This window comes from Brachyistius frenatus, unplaced genomic scaffold (genome assembly GCF_029030835.1).
Source record: "Brachyistius frenatus isolate BFR_SWC_R1_liver_20210118 unplaced genomic scaffold, ASM2903083v1 Contig_23, whole genome shotgun sequence".
Classification (NCBI taxonomy): Eukaryota; Metazoa; Chordata; class Actinopteri; family Embiotocidae; genus Brachyistius; species Brachyistius frenatus.
This window is the reverse complement of record NW_027210622.1, coordinates 2320259-2339516: the sequence shown is the minus strand read 5'-3', so window position 1 is coordinate 2339516 and position 19258 is coordinate 2320259. Positions and strand designations below refer to the sequence as shown.

The 19258-nt window shown below is 41.8% G+C and overlaps 2 protein-coding genes and 1 long non-coding RNA gene across 6 annotated transcripts in view; 2 read left to right on the top strand and 1 right to left on the bottom strand.

Moving 5' to 3' along the window:
- LOC138620260 (microtubule-associated serine/threonine-protein kinase 1-like) overlaps nucleotides 1-9321 on the top strand; it is a 78288-nt gene extending 68967 nt beyond the window's left edge. For all 3 annotated transcript variants that reach the window (XM_069697287.1, XM_069697286.1, XM_069697288.1), the window contains 7 exons: nucleotides 1388-1632; nucleotides 1869-2126; nucleotides 2226-2458; nucleotides 3250-3372; nucleotides 3515-3651; nucleotides 4169-4356; nucleotides 4620-9321. In XM_069697287.1, the coding sequence (XP_069553388.1) occupies nucleotides 1388-1632; nucleotides 1869-2126; nucleotides 2226-2458; nucleotides 3250-3372; nucleotides 3515-3651; nucleotides 4169-4356; nucleotides 4620-6319 (2884 nt within the window). In that variant the 3' untranslated portion in view covers nucleotides 6320-9321. The remainder of the gene's footprint in view (nucleotides 1-1387; nucleotides 1633-1868; nucleotides 2127-2225; nucleotides 2459-3249; nucleotides 3373-3514; nucleotides 3652-4168; nucleotides 4357-4619) is intronic.
- On the bottom strand, nucleotides 2329-4633 carry LOC138620274 (uncharacterized). Its single transcript, XR_011310867.1, has 4 exons — nucleotides 4549-4633; nucleotides 4130-4364; nucleotides 3216-3397; nucleotides 2329-2412 (listed from the first exon to the last, which is right to left on the bottom strand). It is a non-coding gene; the product is annotated as an uncharacterized lncRNA (long non-coding RNA).
- A 1059-nt stretch (nucleotides 9322-10380) lies between the features above and the next one.
- Nucleotides 10381-18486, top strand: atg4da (autophagy related 4D, cysteine peptidase a). 2 transcript variants are annotated; one of them, XM_069697279.1, is made up of 11 exons: nucleotides 10381-10746; nucleotides 12682-12931; nucleotides 13047-13130; nucleotides 13571-13744; nucleotides 14247-14592; nucleotides 14724-14788; nucleotides 14927-15078; nucleotides 15206-15284; nucleotides 15920-15996; nucleotides 16188-16307; nucleotides 17207-18486. In XM_069697279.1, exons 2-11 carry the CDS (start codon nucleotides 12715-12717, stop codon nucleotides 17384-17386), a joined length of 1494 nt encoding a protein of 497 aa, XP_069553380.1. In that variant the 5' UTR covers nucleotides 10381-10746; nucleotides 12682-12714; the 3' UTR covers nucleotides 17387-18486. The 2 variants fall into 2 exon arrangements, with proteins under 2 accessions (XP_069553380.1, XP_069553379.1); XM_069697278.1 differs by having other exon boundaries at nucleotides 10382-10746; nucleotides 12664-12931.
- The last annotated feature ends 772 nt before the right edge of the window (nucleotides 18487-19258 follow it).

The window sequence follows — 19258 nt, the reverse complement described above, 5'->3', positions numbered from 1 at the left end:
TTATTTTTCTTTATACTCGAGTAGGATATGAGGATGTTCTGAAGGTGATTCCCTGAAGGTTTTCTTTTTTTTCTTTCAGCTGCCGAGCTGTCACGTATCCCAGTTTACCTCGAGAACAGCTTTCTTTCTCACCAACACCAGTGTTGACACTTCTTGTATGAAAGAAGAAAAAATTTCACACTCACTTTAAGTCAAAAACAGGCATCAGATCCACTCTCTCCAAAGTTTGGAAAGTAGCAGAGCCGAAATGGATGGCTGCTTCATGTGTTTCACAGAAATCCAGTATACTTTTTTTTCATGATTTGCTATGAATAGTTCAAATGCTGCTTCTTTTTACTGTTTACCTAATGAATAAGTTTGTATCCTGTTCAATGCAAGTGGTTTAATACTATTTGTACCTTCAATATTGCAGGTGTTATACTTTATAGATTCAAATTCATTAACTGTTATAGGAAGCACCTGTCTGACTTCTAAATTAAAAGGACTTCTCATTAGTTAGCATCTGGGGTTTCACTTTTTAATCCACCTAAATGAAAAATTAATTCTTAACATGAGATCTAGATGCATTTGTAATTTCATGGTTGCCTTTTCAAGCAGACCATGATCTCACTCACTGACATGTTGCTGATAGAGAGCGTACAGCAGAAGCAGATTGACATTTCTTTTCATAACTCAATTTCACCTCAATCTTTAGGAAGCATATATCTGGACCGTAATCCTTCTACATTTATATTAAAATAAAATCATTCTTTCGTACATTCTGCCTCCATAATAGATAAAAAATAAGATGAAGAAGGTTCATCATTTATTATTATCATTACTTATATATTGGATTTTCTCGTCTTCCAAACCAAATGTAAATGATCCGCATCGTCTCTCTAGATATGACTCATCTTTGCCTACAGTTCATTGTCGAGTTAATTTGAGAAATAATGTACCTAAAGCGTCACTTTTATCACCTCATCTGATTGCATTTTCACCTCAGTTGCTGCTCATCTTTGCTAGCAGCATGGCTGTCCACTCCGCACTAACTGACTGAGGGATTAACATGTCTCAACAACCACTGGGCTCACATCCATGAAATAGGCAGATATCCATATTGACCTCAGGGTGAATTGTTTTCACTGTGCCCATCATCAATCTGGTGCCATCATCTGGTCAAGATTTGAACTCTGCTGCTGTACTTATGTTTAGTGGTAATAAGCAGTTATAGTGCTGACGCATTAAGATGGTGAACATGCTAAACATTATACCTGCTTAACATCGGCATGTTAGCATGTAGACATTTTGCTCAAAGCTCTATTATACAGCATCGAAGTCTCTAGCATGGCTGCAGACTTGGAGTCATGTTGGACACTGCTCGATTGTCTGCGCCCTTCTCTTGCAGGAAGCGTCTGTCTTGTTCGGAGTCTCTCTACATGGAAGGAGATGCAAGCCCTCCTCTTGGTGCTCGGCGACGCTTCTCAGCTCTGATGGACACGCATCGCTTTGCCTCACCTCTAGAGGGTGAGCCAGACTTCTTGTCCCGCCAGAATGCCATGAAGGTCCGTGGAACCTCACTGGACGGCACCATTGTCCCCTCGCCGAGCCTCCTGGAGCAGAGGGCCAGTCTGAAGGAGATCAACGGAGCAGGTGTGTGAGAGGGTGGAGGTGGTGAAAGTTTTAGGAGAGAATAGAGGTAGAAGTGAAAAAGAGTAAGGCAGACATAGAAAGCAGTGGGGGCTAAGAGCGGAGGAGGTGAAAAATCAAGTTGTAATTATTATATGGCTGCTGCTGAGTCAGTGGGTAGCAGGGCAATTCTAAACATAGCTATTTTCAGCTCTAATGCTACTTTAATATTTGATCACTATAACTTTACATCCTCCCAGACAAATCCCCCAGACCAGGAGAGACACCAGGCTATACCACGGCCATCAGCACATTATCTCCAGGTCCTGCAGCTGCCAGCCGTGACGTGATGACTCCTCTGTATGACCCTCTGGGGCCCCGAGCCACCAACGACCTGGTCCTCCGCAGGGCGCGCCACCAGCATTTGTCTGGTGAGGGAGAGAAACGTAACTCCAGACCAGGCAACAAGGTCATCAAGTCGGCCTCTGCCACGGCCCTCTCTGTTATCATACCATCAGGTGAGAGGGACAAGGAAAGAAAAGAATGAAAACCTTTAGGCAATACTGATGTATGACGCACTTAACGCAGTTCTCTCCTCGCACTCTCCCTGCCTCCAGTGGAGCAGCATGGCGGCTTCTCTCCACTGGCCAGCCCCATGTCTCCCCACTCTTTCTCCTCCAACCCCTCATCACGCGACTCCTCACCCAGCAGAGACTTTTTCCCGGCAGTGAGCGTGCTGCGCTCGCCCATTACCATCCATCGCTCCGGGAAGAAGTACGGCTTCACTCTCAGGGCCATCAGGGTCTACATTGGAGACAGTGATGTATACAGTGTGCATCACATTGTTTGGGTAAGAAACTTGCAGTGATATTTCCATAATAGGATTGCTTTTCGACTGACCACAGACGTTGTAAAGACGGCGTGTGCTTTGACTTTTGAGTGTGTATTTTAAAGTCAAGGTGGTCTTAAACAGAAATCCGTAAACTTAAAACATCTGATTAAACTGAAGGGATGAACTCAGAGTGAAAAGCAGGATAAGGGTGGTCGTGAAGCTGGAAAATATGGAACTAGCAATATATACGTAGCAATATCAAAGTACCAATTTTAACTTTTAAATATGTTTCCATCCCAATAAGTCTTACAAATCTGTATAGTGCACGGGTCTCAAACCAGTAGCTTCTGAGCTACTGTGTGTGTATCAATTTGTTATTGTTCACATAAAAGAAGCTTATTTACCTGCTTTGGTGGAGCTCAGCTGTGTGAATACATGTTACAGTGTCCGAGAGCTACATGAGTAGCTCATTTATTTATTTTATTTTGTCAAAGTAGCTCTCGGAGGAAAAAAGGTTGGAGACCCCTGGTATAGAGCAATCGAGCCATCCTGTTTGCTTAATGTTCTTACAAGAATCATTCAACTTCAGAACCACTGCTCTAATCTTTCAGTACATTAATATACATCCTTTTGGATAGATAAGACTTTATTAATCCCACAGTGGAGAAATCTTTTTTTTATTTTTTATCTGAAAGCACAGACAAACCAGCGCTGGTTGTTCAAAACATGATAAGTAAATGTCCTCTGAATGTTTACATGGAGGTGATTTACTCGCCTCTCATGAGCTTGAATATTCTGTTTATTGGCAGCATGTGGAGGACGGTGGCCCCGCCCAGGAAGCTGGCCTGTGTGCCGGTGACCTCATCACTCATGTCAACGGGGAGGCTGTCCACGGCCTGGTCCACACTGAAGTGGTAGAGCTCATTCTCAAGGTGGGCATCAGCAGGCTTCTTCACTCTGTATTCATAATGTAAATAACTAGTTTTCAATTTCAGGCTTTGTGTAAATAAACTTGTCAATGGATAATTATCGGCATCAGAGTAGAAATCTTTTGAATGTCATTGTTCTTTGCAGAGTGGCAACAAGGTGACAGTGACAACCACACCCTTTGAGAACACCTCCATCAAAGTAGGCCCGGCCCGTAAGGCCAGCTACAAGTGTAAGATGGCCCGACGAAACAAGAGGACGATGGGCAAGGACAGCCAGGAAAGGTAGGAGCTTTTACACCTGCATCACTGCACTGACGTGTTACTGCTGTCTCAGCTGACTGCAAGTTTCATAAACATACTGTACATTATAATAGATATGAGAGATCTTATTGCTGTACAATATGCACAGTTACAAAATTGTCTTGTTTTACAACATGGGCCTTTTTTCTGGTGCGAGTTGTGCATGTTTCAGCTCAAAATTGAACCAACTTTGGGGTTGATTTCATGCATTCAAAGTCACCTTTGGATTCTATTTATTTATGTTTCCTGCAAAAAGTAACTTGCAGAGACTGTAAACTTAACCTTCAGTTTTTGTCAAAGGTCACAATTTTCTTGAATGCAGCAACAAGGTGTATTTCTTTGGAAAATGGTCATTGTAAAATATATATGATCTGTAGCAACCAGTACTGTTTTTTTTTTTTTTTAAATAGGGTCAATAAGTGGATTAATGTCTATTATTTCAGCATTTGTAAATTCAAACCTTTCTTTTTTCTCTGTTCATTTTCTGTCCATCCTGCAGTAAGAAGCGAAACTCCTTGTTCCGTAAGATCACAAAACAGTCAAATCTTCTCCACACCAGCCGCAGCCTGTCCTCTTTGAATCGCTCTCTGTCCTCCAGTGAGAGTCTTCCGGGCTCCCCAACTCACAGCCTGTCTGCCCGGTCCCCAACTCAGGGTTACCGCTCCACCCCTGAGCCCTCATACCTGGGTAGGGCACTGGAAATAAATAATGCACATATAAATAGTCAAATAAAACCAGTCAAATATCAGTTTAAGTGTAAAAAACTGCTCAGAAAACAAGGGCATTTATTTTTAGAAAATAGAGTTGGGCGTTATCTAAATTTACACAGCGTATGCCCTGGAAAGGGGTATATTCTTTTAAAGCCAGAATATATTTTACTTTTAAATCAAACGTGTGCCTTTTCCTCAGGGATTGTTCACATCTTCATTGATCTCTCCTGCTCTCTTCAGGTGCTTCTTCCCAGAGCAGCTCTCCAGCTTCCAGCACTCCAAACTCCCCCGCTCCCTCTCAGCATATGAGGCCTAGCTCCCTGCACGGCCTCTCCCCGAAGCTCCACCGCCAGTATCGCTCTGCCCGCTGTAAGTCTGCTGGTAACATCCCTCTCTCCCCGCTGGCCCACACACCTTCCCCCACCCAGTCCTCCCCTCCCCCCTTGCCTGGCCACACTATAGGAAGCTCCAACACCACCCAGTCCTTCCCTGCAAAGCTTCACTCCTCGCCACCGGTGGTCCGTCCCAGGCCCAAGAGTGCCGAGCCCCCGAGATCGCCTCTTCTTAAACGGGTGCAGTCAGCAGAGAAGCTGGGCTCGCCTCTGACCCAGTCCAGCTCTACTGGAGGACTGGGGGGTCCGCTGAGGAAGCACAGCCTGGAGGTGCAGCACTCTGAGTACCGCAAGGATGCCTTCCTCTGTGAGCTCGGGCTCCAGAGCCTGCTGGAGACTGAGGGAGAGAATTTGCCTCCCAATCCTCCACCCCTGCCTTCATCCTCAACCATCCCAGAGACCGGAGTGCTGAAGCCTGTGAGGAGACTAGGGAGACAGGAGTCACCTCTCAGCAGGGAAACCCTGCTGGCTGGAAGGGAGAGGGAAGAGAGGGAGAGAGGAAGGGAGAGGGAGAAAGATAGGGAGACAGAGACTGGAACAAGTAGAGTCGGAGCAATAGGACCACAGTCACCCTTAGCAAGAAAACCTCATGCAAGTGAGCTGCCGTTGAACTCGCAAAGCTCCAGACTAAGTACAGAAACCACTAAAGCTACAACCCCCAGCACCCCTACCAAAACAACAGGAAGTTTCGGTGGTCAGAAGGGGCCTGAGAAGATCTCCCAGAGTCTAGCAAACATACCTCCAAAACAGCTCGACTCCAAGGCAGCCAAAAGTGTGTTACCTAATGGTAAAGATCTCCTGGAGCAGCAGCTAGGGGGCAGACCTGAACCAAAGCAAGAAGGAAACAACAGGAGTAGGTCTGGTTTACCTGGTGCTGCCTTCAACAAGAGCTCTGCTTCTGCTTCAGATAAGTCCATTGGCCTCAACACAGGAGTGACAGGAGGTCCTCTGAGCATGAACAAAACCTTCAAACCATCAGGTATGGGGGACAGCCTGAGAAAGGCTGACAGCAGTGACTCCAGGACTTCAGACCTTGGCTCCAAAAGCCCCAAACTCCCAGCTCGGGTCCTCGCACCTGCCGTCCCCCCACATGGGCAGCCGCACTCTCTGGGCAAAGTGAGGCAGGGGCTCGGCCCGGTCAACTGCTACCGGGGCACCCTTGACTGGGAGGACAAATGCCGCTTGGAGGTGGTGGAGGAGCATTCGCCCTCCCCCTCTCCCTCCCCGACAGCAGTCACCCCCTCCCTCTGCGGACCCTCCCTCTGCAAGTCCCGGCCTGTCTCCCCTGGCGACAAGACGAGTTTCGTCAGCCAGCTGACCACTGTGGCCAAAAACGTCCTCGGGCCAATCAAGCTCGGCTCTCAGGAGGGGGCCAAGAGCAAAGAGCAGCAGACTAAGGCAGCAGAGGAGAAGCAGGGAGGCTCAGTGGGAAAGACTGACTCTCCTGCTGGAGGTCGAGTGTTTTTTGGGGCTGCAGTGGTGACACAAAGTCCTGCTGGTTCACCGCTGGAGAAAGCTGCAACAGGTAGCAGCCAGCCAAAAATGTGACCCAATGGGTAGTTAAAAAATAAAACGATGCCTTTTTTGGAAGAACAATGCAACAGAAGACAAGCACTTAAAACAATGTACATTCCAGTTTCAGAGTATATAAAATGTTATTTATGAATTCCAATCACTGACTGAATCTAACTTAAAGGCTGGAGTAAAAAAAAAAATCTAATGTAAAGGTGCATTAACTGTTGCTTTTTTATTATAAATAATTTAATAAGACTCTTAATGTAACGTGAAAACACTCTATCAGATGTATATGTGTGGGTCTATGTGAACGCATGTCAAACGGTATGTACTGTACATGAATAATAGATACAAGAAGGTCAAAAAGTGCTTTACAGATCAAAACATGCTGAATACTGTGAATACCAAATCCAGTCACTCTGTTTTTCAACCAGCCCTTTCTTCTTTTACTGCTTATCAGCCAAGATGGAGAAAAACAGTCAAATTGTGACTCAAGCAAGACAAATCACACACAGCATCAGTGAAGAAGCAACAAGATGATTAAGCTTGTTTATTTGTCATGCAGCAGTTTACTTTTTACATGGTCAGACAAAGCCAAAGCAGGCGCTCTGTCAATGGATGTCACGTCAAGCACTGTCTGCCTGGGGATTGTTTGTGTGTGTGTGTGTGTGTGTGTGTGTGTGTGTGTGTGTGTGTGTGTGTGTGTGTGTGTGTGTGTGTGTGTGTGTGTGTGTGTGTGTGTGTGTGTGTGTGTGTGTGTGTGTGTGTGAGAGAGAGAGAGAGAGAAAGAGTGTGTTTCTGTGTGTTTACCCACCCTGGGTCTATTTCTGATGGTTCTTGAAGGCTGTGTCCTGCTGCCGAGGAAAGCGAGAACGACAGAGCTCAGGCTCAGCGCTTATCTTCCCTTCACAGGAGGGCTACCACAGCCCTTTTTACCCTCCACATCCACGTGCACACACACACGCACACGCACACACACACACACACACACACACACACACACACACACACACACACACACACACACACACACACACACACACACACACAAACACTCACATTGCCACAAGAGGCAGCAGCGTCAGCAGCTGATTTTCATGTATTTAAATCCATACCCCTGTGGTCCATGAATTAGGACACGAGTGTGTTTGTGAGTGACTGAGTTAAGGATTGTGTGAGCATGTGTGAGAATCATTAAACTCAGCACAGTTGATTTGGCAACGGTCATGACAGAAAGCAGCCTGCAAATAACCAGTTAGGATAAAGTTACAGTTACAGGAAGGAAATCCTCTCCTGTTCGAACAACAAATTACACTGGTCACATCGAAGGTTGTTTGTGTGAGTATAGTGTGTGAAGGCATAAGAAAATGTTAATGAGCACACAAGTAATGAACCCATGTGTTGTTTTCAGCCAAACTGGGAAAAGCAGGCAGTCATGGTTGTAGCATAGCATAATTTATTTGTTAAAGGGCTCTGTAGCTAAGGTAGGGTTTGTGCATATTAAGATGAAATATCACAACGAACCTGCAATTGTAAAAATAAGGTTATCTACAGTATAATCAGAATGACTGTGTAATTACAAATTAGGTAGTCCAGATTGATTCATGTAATGCTCACATTTTGCTTCGTAACATACTGATTAAGGTGTTTGAATCAGTCATCTCAGCAAGAGCGCCGTGAAATGTTGACATGGCAAACTATTTATGTTCCTCTCTCGTTGGTCATAATCATTTACTAAAAGTTCATATCTATCAAGTGTACATAATCTTATGCAAATCATTTACTGCTGTGCGTTGAGTGTGGTCGCAGGTAGAAAGGGGCCTAAAGATTTGATTGGTAAATGTCACTCTGTCAGGGATTTGATTTATTTTCATTATTCTAAAAATGTAAAAGGAAAATTGAATCAGTAGACGACAAAATTTACATCAAAAGCAGAAATTCAACGATATTTTTTAAGTCCAAACCTCAGTTTCAAGCAAGTGGTTTAGTTTGCGCAACATATTTATCTAACTAAATGTTCAGGTTTTTCAGCTTTTGCTCTTGGTCATTGCAGATGACAGTGTAATAAGTGGACAGGTTTGCTGGTGCAGCTTCTTGTGCTCTTACATGTTTGGAAAACCAAAGCAAATGCGCTATATGGGGCTAAAAAGTTGCGCAGTGCTACAAAGTCAGAAGCTGATTTCTACTTTATTGGCAGCATACAATGTTTGTAGTACATATAGTACATGCATTAGCCAGTCAGTTTTTCCATTTGACACAGTACTCTACTGCCCTCCGGTGGTTCACAATACACCGTATTTAACTTTAATCTGTCGGATTGAGAGTTTCTTTGATGAAGCCCAGACCACTGATTTAGCCCACAATGGATGTTATTAGCCATAGGGTTACTAAATATGCATTTATGTTTCTAATGACAAAATATTTGCAGTAATTATCAAATGAACACTTGAAACATTAACTTTTTTTTTCTGTTGTGATCCACACGTGACTGTTAATTCTATCTTTTTGAATAGGGGATGCATTTTTAAATATACTGTCTTATATATTGTAGTGACAGGAAGGAGTCCTTTTATATCTTGATGTTATAAAGGAGTCATCGGGTCAGCTCCAATCACCTAATTAAGAAATCTGTAATCTTATACAGCTATTATGTCCACTTTCAGGCCTTTTCCCAATCAGTGGTGTCTATACTAGTGTTACATGTTTGAGCATTTCTTTTTCCTCTGTGTGACTGACTGAGAGAGTAGTATAAATGCACTTTATTTAAAAGAAAAAAAACTTCCTTTGATGGTATTGTTTGTAAGTTTCTAGTAACTATCCTGTATACAATTATGGATTTTACAAATGAACACAAAAGTTCAAGTATAAAAACATTCCACATTTCTCTGTTCACTCAAAGTGTATTTAGTTGTACCACTGGGGCATTTTTGTTTGTGATAATAGATGTGATTCAGATGCAGACACCTGAAGTGCAGTATGTGGAATAAAATTCAGAAAATTTGTTCCAAAACTTGCCACCTTTCACCCTTTTTAAAAAAAATCTCTAATCTCTAATCCAAGCAACATTTGTATCATTTTATCACAGTAAACACTTTTTTTGCAATTTTGCGCATACAGGTAATATAAATTATTCAACCAGATTATTCACAGAAAAATTGATGTTGCAGCTGCAACTAAGCGGTATTGTTACAGCTGCCTTTCCTGCTGTGACACCTTCACAATCCTTGTTTTGTCCAACCAACAGTCCAACCATTGATTATTTAGCAATAATTGAAATGAACATTATGATAGAGCTGTAAATCTTAAAATTGAGGAAATGAAACCATAAAATGTTCATGGTATTTAATAGAAAAGTTAAACAATGATGAAAATATAACATTTCTGTCAAGCTCCCAGGAAAATGTGCAGCAGAAGGTACAACATTTGCTTCTGAATTGTGGTGGAGTAGAAGTATATAGTAGCATAAAAAATACCTTCATTTTTTACTTATCTAAGGTACTTGAGTAAATGTAGTCAGTTACATTCAATATTGATGAATCCTCACAAGGCAGTAAAGTCTAAACCATTAAAAAAAATTATGTTCTGCGGCTTCACTTCAGCAGGAAAGTTGTATTTGCACAAGTGAAACGTCCTTTATGTTATTAAGGGGGTCGGGGGGTTATTTAGTAATTTAATAACTTCTTTAGGGTTATAACAATAGAACATGTTTTAATTTCAGAGAAATCTAAATCAACTGGAGCAATAGTTAATGATATTTGTTGCACGTGTTTTTCCTGCTACAATAAATCTAAATTTAACCATGAAGACGGGACAAATTTGGCTTTTAGGATATCTTAACCATGTGTAAATATGTTACATATTATATGTAAATTCAATATGTAGTTAAATAATTCGACATGCCGCCTTTATAACAAATTATAGCATATGTTTTATATAAATACGCCCTACATTTATTTATATTCATTATCGCGTGATTTGTAGCCAGGTTACTGATTGTATAATAGCAAGAGTAAGTAGCAGGCAATAGGATACTACATAAGTATCAGTACCAGGAAACCATCCAATCAGCTTTCTGGAAGTGATTACGTCAACCAATTGTGTGGCGTCAGGAAAGGACAACAGGAAGTAAATGTCCTCAGCTCTCACAGGGAGATGCTAAAGTGGTGGCTACTCGGGTTGAACAAACCCGCGATGTACCGGCTTTTCTTCGCCACGGTATGTAGAAATTACATCGTTTATTAAATGGATGAACGCTCACCGTACTGCGTCAGCTGTGGTTTGTTGGGAAATCATTACGAGCATTGGTCCGTCCGGCTTGAATGACATCGAGGTAACGCCGGGGCTAGCAACCTTAGCGTCAGACTGAATTTATCTGCAGTCTCGTGATAAGAGGGAACAAATCGCCGGAATGAGTCCACTTACTACAAAACACCGACCTGCTTAACCGACTTCTACATCAGGTATGTTGTTCTCGTTGTTTGTGTGCGGTGAGTTCGCCATGTTTAAAGGAGGTGTTTGGGTGCGGACAATGTCAAAGATCTAGTTGACACATAAAAAAATAAAAAACACACACACACACACACACACACACATGATATTATATCTGCAGCAGGCTGAGATAACTGCTTTCTCTGACCGCCACCACAGTCAGATGACTGTCACAGACACTGAAAAAAAGAAACCCGACATACCGGTTATCAAATGGTGATCACATGATGTGCTTTCTGCACGCAGACGTTTCCATCAGCGCCTTCACAACAAGAGCTGTGTTCCCTCTTGAAACTGCAGTCACTGGTATTTTCCTTTTAGGGTTTCGTGCATTGTGAAATCAGTGAGTGCTTTCAACTGACGACAATGCATTTATTTATACTTTATCAGGAAGTGAGAATTTAATTTTTTTTCTTGCAGATGTTCGCAAGTTTCATTCTTAACACATTTGAACAACAAGCTCCTTTTTTTAAAAAAAAATTAAGATTATAGTATCATTGAAACTTGATCAGCATTTTCTCTGTAAATTGATTTGGTCTATGCAGGATGACCTCCGGCACCACTTTTCTGAATCTTAGCTAAGGGGCTGGAACCATAAATGAGCACTAACTATGTCTGCACACTTAGATCCACGCCGGTTATCACTTTATATTTTAGGCTTGCAGGCGTCAGATCTTCAGCAGAAACACACCGATGTGTTTCTTCGATGCATGAAGGTCTCTGATGAACATCAGTGATTTAGTTGCACAGCCAAACACCACACCATTGCTGTGGGAACATTTTGATTTTAAGCCACATGAGAAAGGATTCTGATCATCAGCACTTAATTTATTTTTATTTTTTTAATTTTTTTTACCAGAATCACATAGACAAAAAACTGGCATCTCTACAAGTTAATCTGTAATGTCAGTGTTTTACTTGGTCAGTCACCGTCTCATTAACAAGTGAGCAACAGCTTTGTGGCAGATCTGTGAATCCTGACTGACTGAATGCAACCTTTCCACTGCAGTTTGTTCGATTTTAAAGTTGTTTGTCATCTGCAGAGCATGAGAGTGGAAAACATTTGTCAATTTTAAAACACATTTTAAGATAACTCGTACCCATAATAACCCATAATTGAAATCATGAGCGTGCTGCAAAAGTCATTGGATCACAGCCAGTCAGATCATTTTTATCTAAAGAGCATAAATATCAGAGATTTGTCTCAGATGTGCAACACTGTCTTTACACCCTTGATTCAGATAAAGAATCAGAAAGGAAGAACAGTTCTTCAAGAGACAGACAGATATACAAAATATGTTTTATTGTTGACCAAAATAGAAGAATTTCTATTTTTAAATGTAGAAACTGTTGCCTGACAACAAAATTTGGGACTGATACCAATATTGGGGAGTAAAATAAGGTATATTTTGGATAAATATAAAGCATTTACAGTGTATATATAACAGATTTTGGGAAGAGATACCTCAAATGTGGTTATCAAACACTTTAGACACGTGTCAAAGATGGAGGCACAATAGTTTACAGTTTATTGTCCACACTGACATCTGTGAACTCAAAAAGTAAACTTAACTGGGAATTAAATAATGATGAATAACTAAAAACAGAAACTTACAATTAGAACAATTTCTAATAGACCCAAAGTGTATTTTTCTGCATTATGTTCTGCAAAAAAAGTTTTCATATCGGCCAACATATACGGCAATACCAATATCTGTGATTGTCCAATAATATCTGCCAGCCAATATATCAGTCGAGTCATGTAAAAACAAGTACATATTAATTGTAATAAGTTAAAGAGTTTCAGGCAGGGTGAGGAATCAAAATGTATCGGCAGTTAGTGATTTATAGTCTGTGACTACTTCCCTGCTTTTCTTTCCCCTCATCAGTTCTGTGTTGCAATGCAGAGCACCAGAGTCCAGCTCTGAGAGCTCAGAGGCATGAACTCAGTTTCCCCGACCGCAGCACAGTACATCAGGGGAGTGATGCAGGATGAGCTGGTGGAGGGCCGGAGGCAGCTGGCGCTGGAGCAGCAGGGCAGCTTCGGACTCCGGTCGCCTCAAACTCCAGACCGCGGCAGAGAGGCAGCTGAAGAGCCTGACGAGATGGACAAACTCAAGGCCAAACTGATGTCAGCATGGAACAATGTCAAATATGGTGTGTTGGGAGTTTTGAAAAATGAAGACTGTGCAGTGCCTCTGTGGACACGTGAAACTGTAATTTCTGCCTGCTTTGGGGATCATTTCCATGTTTCTTGCCCCTCTCTCTGCAGGTTGGACTGTTAAGTCTAAAACCTCCTTCAACAAGATGTCACCCATCACTCTCCTGGGACACTCCTATCTGCTCAACAGTGAAGGTGAGCTCTGAACACAGATGCATTATACAAATCTAAACTCTATCAGTATATGCTGTATTCCCTCTTTAGAAAGAGAAGAAGAAGAAAAAGCAGACTGCCGGTGTTGTAGTGACGTGTGTTTTGGTGGCACACATTGATGTAAACCACTTTCCCTTTGAAAGCTTGTTTGGTTTATTTAAGAAAATTAAACAGTAGAAAAATAACAGAAAAACATTTGTCCTTTTCTTTTATTTCCAGAATATTTAACATTTTATGTCATGGTTGAAATGCACTTATTATAAGTCGCTTTGGATAAAAGCGTCAGCTAAATTAAATGTAATGTAATGCAATCTATATAACTGAGCTTTTTCATTTGAGATAAGCATCAGAAACGGCTTCCTGTTTCAATAAACGCAGTGTAAGTTATACATTTCCATCTCCTTCGCCTCGCTCCCTCTCAGACGAGGTAGAGCGCTTCCGTCTGGCCTTCGTGTCCCGGATTTGGCTGACCTACAGGAGGGAGTTCCCCCAGCTGGAGGGCTCCACCTGGACCACAGACTGCGGCTGGGGCTGCATGTTGCGCAGTGGGCAGATGCTGCTGGCACAGGGGCTACTGGTCCATGTGATGCCCAAAGGTGTGTGTCTCCATCTGTTAAACACATTGTTTTATTTCACACATTGAAGTGTGTATTTTACAAGGATGGACTGGGATGTGCAAGCCAATCAGCTCCTTCTAACAGGCTGGTTTATCTCGTGGTGCCATATTGGTGTCATATGTGACACTTGCAAGGATTTCTGTCTGATTAAAAAAAAAAACTTCTCTTAACTGATAGGATTTAAGCCACTGAACAGACCAAGACATTACATTACCTGACCTCCTGCCATCTTCTCTATGTCTAGTTTGTTTTGCTTATATCTCTGCTGTGAGCCTTTATTTTGTCACTCTTAGTTTATTTAGCTGCTTTGCTCCTCTTTTGTCTTTTTGTCTTATCCACATATTAACATATAACATGTTTTCTTTGTGTGTCAATGATATCTCCTTTCTGATTGTTGAAAGAAAAGCTAGAAAGAAAGAGAAACGGCCCCAGATCTGCAGCTTGGCTGTACTCGAGTACTCAACCTGTTTGTATTCTGTAGATTGGGCTTGGCCAGATGCTCAGCAGCTGACCGATGTGGACTTTGAGGTCTTCAGACCACGTTCCCCGGCCCGGGCCGCAGGGGTCCCCATCCCCTCTTTTGGTTCTCCACGAGGTTCCAACACCCCGGAGAAATCAAACAGTGAGGCACCCAAATGCAGCCAGAAGAAAAGACCTGAGTCTATAAGGGACCAGCAAGCAGAGCCCATCCACCACAAGCTCGTCACCTGGTTTGGGGATCAACCCCATGCACCTTTTGGCGTTCACCAGCTGGTGGAAACCGGAAAAGGTTCGGGGAAGAAGGCGGGTGACTGGTACGGCCCCTCTATAGTGGCACACATTCTACGGTAAGGGCCCCATGTTTGAAAAGGTTTTGTTTTTACAAGAAAGGCTTTTTTTTTTTCTGAAATCATTTACACGGTTGACTCTGTTAAACATTTAAAGAAAAATTAAGTCTTTTGTTTTGTTTTTCTTTCAGGAAAGCGGTGGCCAAAACCTCTGTGGTACAAAACCTGGCTGTTTATGTTGCTCAGGATTGTACAGGTGAGATTTACAGACCAGGTATTCGTTTCAAAACTTTTTTTTGAGAGTTGAGTTCAGACTGCATTGCTTGACTCCAATATGTACACTGTGGAAATATTTCCATTATTTTTTTCTCTTGATGTTTCTCATGCATTGTAGTGTACAAAGAGGATGTGGTGCGTCTGTGCGATCTGTCACTTAGCCAGACTCCCCCTGATCCATCCAGCCAAGCCTGGAAGTCGATCATCATACTGGTGCCTGTCCGGCTGGGAGGGGAGGCCCTCAACCCATCTTACATCGAATGTGTCAAGGTCTGTATATTCTGCTTCAGTCCACCTGCCCATCGACTCTGCTCTGGGTGCTTTCGAGGAGTGTTTCCTGAAGAATTTAACTCGATGACTCTCAGATGGTATTGAAAACCTATGTGTTTATTTTCAGAACATCCTGAAGCTGGATTGTTGTATTGGAATAATTGGAGGTAAACCGAAGCATTCGCTCTACTTCATTGGCTTCCAAGGTGAGAACCAGCCTTCTTTTGTTCTTTTAAAGAATTACAGGAAGCAAAGATTACTTGGTGTTCTTAGGATAAATCTTGAAATGCTTGGGCTGTAGAGTACCCAACATTTTTTGCATCAATATCTGTCTTAGAGAGGAATTGTAGTACGTGTTGTAGTCGTGTCCTATTATCAAGACATTATATGCTGGAATTGAACACATTGTATTCTTACATCTGGTGTCCTTCAGCTTCTCCTATTTATGTTGTCATGTCTAAACCATAGGAAACATGTAAACCCTTGTGATGGAATTGATTTACATTGGTAAGGAGAAAACGTAGATTATGTAACTGCTGCCTGGGGCTGGGTATTGTTCAAAGAGTTTCAGTGCCGGCACTGACATCGATGCTTCACCTTGACTTCGATACCACTACCTGAACAAAATAAAATTTGATACCAGTTTTATTAGATAACTAGTAACACACTACAGAACAAATCGCAGTATAGAGGGGGGAGACTGTAACCTATTTACAGATGTCCCCTAAACGCCTCAGGCTATTTTCGACACTAATAAATATCTCTCGTGTCTGATCTATTGGCACTTGATTGATTGATTGTATGCTTTAAGACTGTGATTTACTTCTTCCCTGTCTGTCAGATGAGCAGTTGCTGTATCTGGACCCTCACTACTGCCAGCCCGTGGTTGATGTCACACAAGTCAACTTCTCACTGGAGGTTTGTTGTCCTGTCTGCATGTGTCAACATATCTCTCGCTGCTGTCTCTCTGGCTTTTTATCCTCTCAAATCAGTCTGGATTTAAACCATATGACTTTAACACATTGCAGTGTTTTGCCTGTACAGACTGTTAAAGACAACGTGGCTTGGCTCTGTTGACCTTTTTATTGCCTCCATTTATCACTGTGCAGTCGTTCCACTGTAGCTCTCCTAAAAAGATGCCCTTCACCCGCATGGATCCGAGCTGCACCATCGGCTTCTATGCCAAAAACAAGAAGGACTTTGAGTCTCTGTGTTCTGCTGTGAGCATGGTGAGTTTTTACACCCTCCTTACACTAATGGGGCTCCCAGTTTTAATGACGATAAATACCAGAAATTAGCAGAAAATGGCAGCTCCTGTCTTCAACTCTTTGGGTTTTACTGAAAAGTTGAAATAATTTTGGTCATCAAGCCAAAATGGTTGCAGCTTCTTAAATGCGAGATGTTTTTGCCCTTCTGTTTTATATTTCTGTAAATTGAATATCTTTGTATTTCGTATTTTTAGTCCCAACAAAATATATATATTTTGAAGGCCTCCCCTTGTCCTCTGAGAAATTGTGATGAAGTTTACAAATTTATATTAAGAGCTGAAGCAACCAGTTGTGTTGTCAACAGTTGTTTTGTTTCAGTTGCTTTTCAAACAAAAATGCTAAAATATTTTCTGGTGCCTGGTTCAGAAATGTTTAGCACTTGCTGCTTTTCTTGCTGTCATGTATGATAGTAAATTCATTATCAGTTTAAAAGTAGAAAAAGGTGGCACACAATCAAAGAACTCACTAGATGTAGAGCTTCCCAATAGGGATGTGGGTCGGCTCTCATTCTCCTACTTTTGAACTACCTTTGTATTTTATCAGGATAAGCACTCGGTTGCAATGCACATTCATTTTTGTGCTCTGTGTTTGGAAGAAAAAAAAAAAATTGAATTGGCCATGGGAATTTACATCTAATTTTGTTTTAAAAACAACAACAACATTAGTAGCAGCCCTGCATATATTTTTATAGACAAACAAATGAATAATTAATCGTGAAAATAATCAATGGATTCATTTTGTCACAGAAACGTGTTTAATGGGTGCGTGTACTGTGTTTGTGTGACATTTTTTCCCCCTGATGAAATGTTGTGTCGTGATTTGAGACAGTCAAATTTAACTGGGCTTTGTTGTCCTCCCAGGCCCTGTCATCATCCAAGGAGAAGTATCCCATCTTCACCTTCGTTGAAGGCCAGGGTCAGGACTATGGACTTGAGGGTCACAGCAGCAATCACAGCGTCCCTGCAGCCCACATCCTGCCTCTGGGAAAACAGGGCAGGAGTAATAACAGACGAAACAGTGATGAGTTCGTCTTCCTGTAGGGCTCTGATGACAATACTCTCCCGGCTGCCACCTGTAGGCGGAGGTGGGCACCTAATTTCCTATCGAGGAAAATGAGGAGATCCTCTCTTGCAGCTGCAATAAAGGACTCTTCTGTGCTTTGTCTCTGCCGCTGGTCAACATGACCGCTGTCATCACCTCTGTGTGGGCAGGAGTGATAAGCTAACTGGCATTGGTGTGAACTGGCTGGAGCCCTGCTTTACTGGGCGAAGATGATTTCAAAATGGATTTAGAAATGTTTCAAGCACTTGAAGTGTTCTTGGTTCACTTTATCAGACACCTACAAAACAAGCCTCATAGTTTAATACAAATACACTCAGTTAGGTGATAGACATGATATTTAATTAGCTCACTGGTCAGGGAGGGGGGGGGGGGCTATCTAATATTGTTCTTACTTGTATTACATGCCATCTGCTGTACATTTCCTTTTTATTATTCATTCTTTAAATGTATTTATCAGGTTCATGAAATCTTTGTTTGCGAGTGAGTTGAGCGTTGGATTGGTGTAATTTATTTGTTTTGTCTCAAATTGTACAGATGTATTTAGGAGTCTGTGACATTGCAGGAGTTTCAGATTCTTCCAAGAGCATCGTGAGCAGCTGTAAATTAATTTGAGTGTAACAGAGTATCACAGGGTTGACCCTCAGGCCTCAATCCTACACACCCAGATTTGACTCTTCATTATTTGGCATTAAGAATATTACTCCCAGAAATCTGCTGTTTTGTTGTTCTTGCTGCTTAAAAAAAATGACTCGCGGTCCCTGGAGAAATGATCCTTTCAGCTCAAGATGGATGTGTAACTTTGCCTGTTAAACTGGGGCCCATCTCCTGAAGTTTTTTGGAAACATCTGCAAGGTAAAAACCAGAACAGCTCTGCTCATTCAAGCACAAGTTTTGGGTTTGACTTTGCAAAGTCACACAGTCGAGGAAGCTGAACGGACTTTTTTCTGGCTCTTCATAGTTCTGTTGCAATATCACCGTGTTTTGTTTGTCCCTTTTTTATATGAAGCCTACTACTGCAAGTTGCACTATCACTATTATTGGATTTGTAGTTCTGATTAAACTTCAAACACTGGAATTACATTTTCTTTGTACATCATACTTTGTACATTTGTGCCTTTGAAGAGATGCACTCTGTTTTGTTCTTACCTGCTCAGTGTAAACTGCAGATGAAACACAAAATATAAATGTGCTCTTCAAAATGAACTTTTTTTTTTTTTTTAAAGAGGAATGAGTGACTTTAACATTGCTTTGTCTTTCAATTTTTTCCAATCGTCCACTGCTCAATGCTTGAAACGAATCCTCCACAGTTCAGAGTTGGTATGAGGAACCTTTTTAAAGGTAGCCTGTCCTCACCTAAGGATGGGAAATATCTCGGCAACAACGGGAACTTAAACAGGAAAACTCCAGCATGCTCATGTCTTTAATTTGTCTGTGATCAATCTCTGACCTTTTATTAGTAAAACATAGTGGTACAGTACATCTTAAGTAATACATCAAAGGTTGCTGTGGCATCTGTTGGTTTAATGTGGTTTATGTGTTCAGCACCGGCATACACAAAAATTATGTAAGCAGAGATTTCAATAAGGCTACGTCTGATGCAATGATGTTATACAGGCTATGCTGCGACATGTTGCTGTCCATCAGTTTCTGTTTATTTTATTTTTTTAGATGTTTAAATGTCTGCTTTAGATTAAGTACTGTTGGTGGTGCTTCCACAGCAATAATGTGTTTGTCTCTGGCTCATACATGGCATTATTCGTCAGTACACTGAGATAAGTGAAGCCATCTTTAGGTATATTTATTCATCTTTCTTCTCTGATTAGCATATGTATGTCTGAAGCAAGTGCTAC

What these genes read in the sequence shown, in the direction of transcription:
- atg4da (XM_069697279.1), top strand. Translation starts at nt 12,715, where the DNA reads ATGAACTCAGTTTCCCCGACCGCAGCACAGTACATCAGGGGAGTGATG. An exon ending in ATAGTGGCACACATTCTACG is followed by an intron (nt 14,593 to 14,723) that starts GTAAGGGCCCCA and finishes TTTTTCTTTCAG; the next exon opens with GAAAGCGGTGGCCAAAACCT. An exon ending in AAGTCAACTTCTCACTGGAG is followed by an intron (nt 15,997 to 16,187) that starts GTTTGTTGTCCT and finishes ATCACTGTGCAG; the next exon opens with TCGTTCCACTGTAGCTCTCC.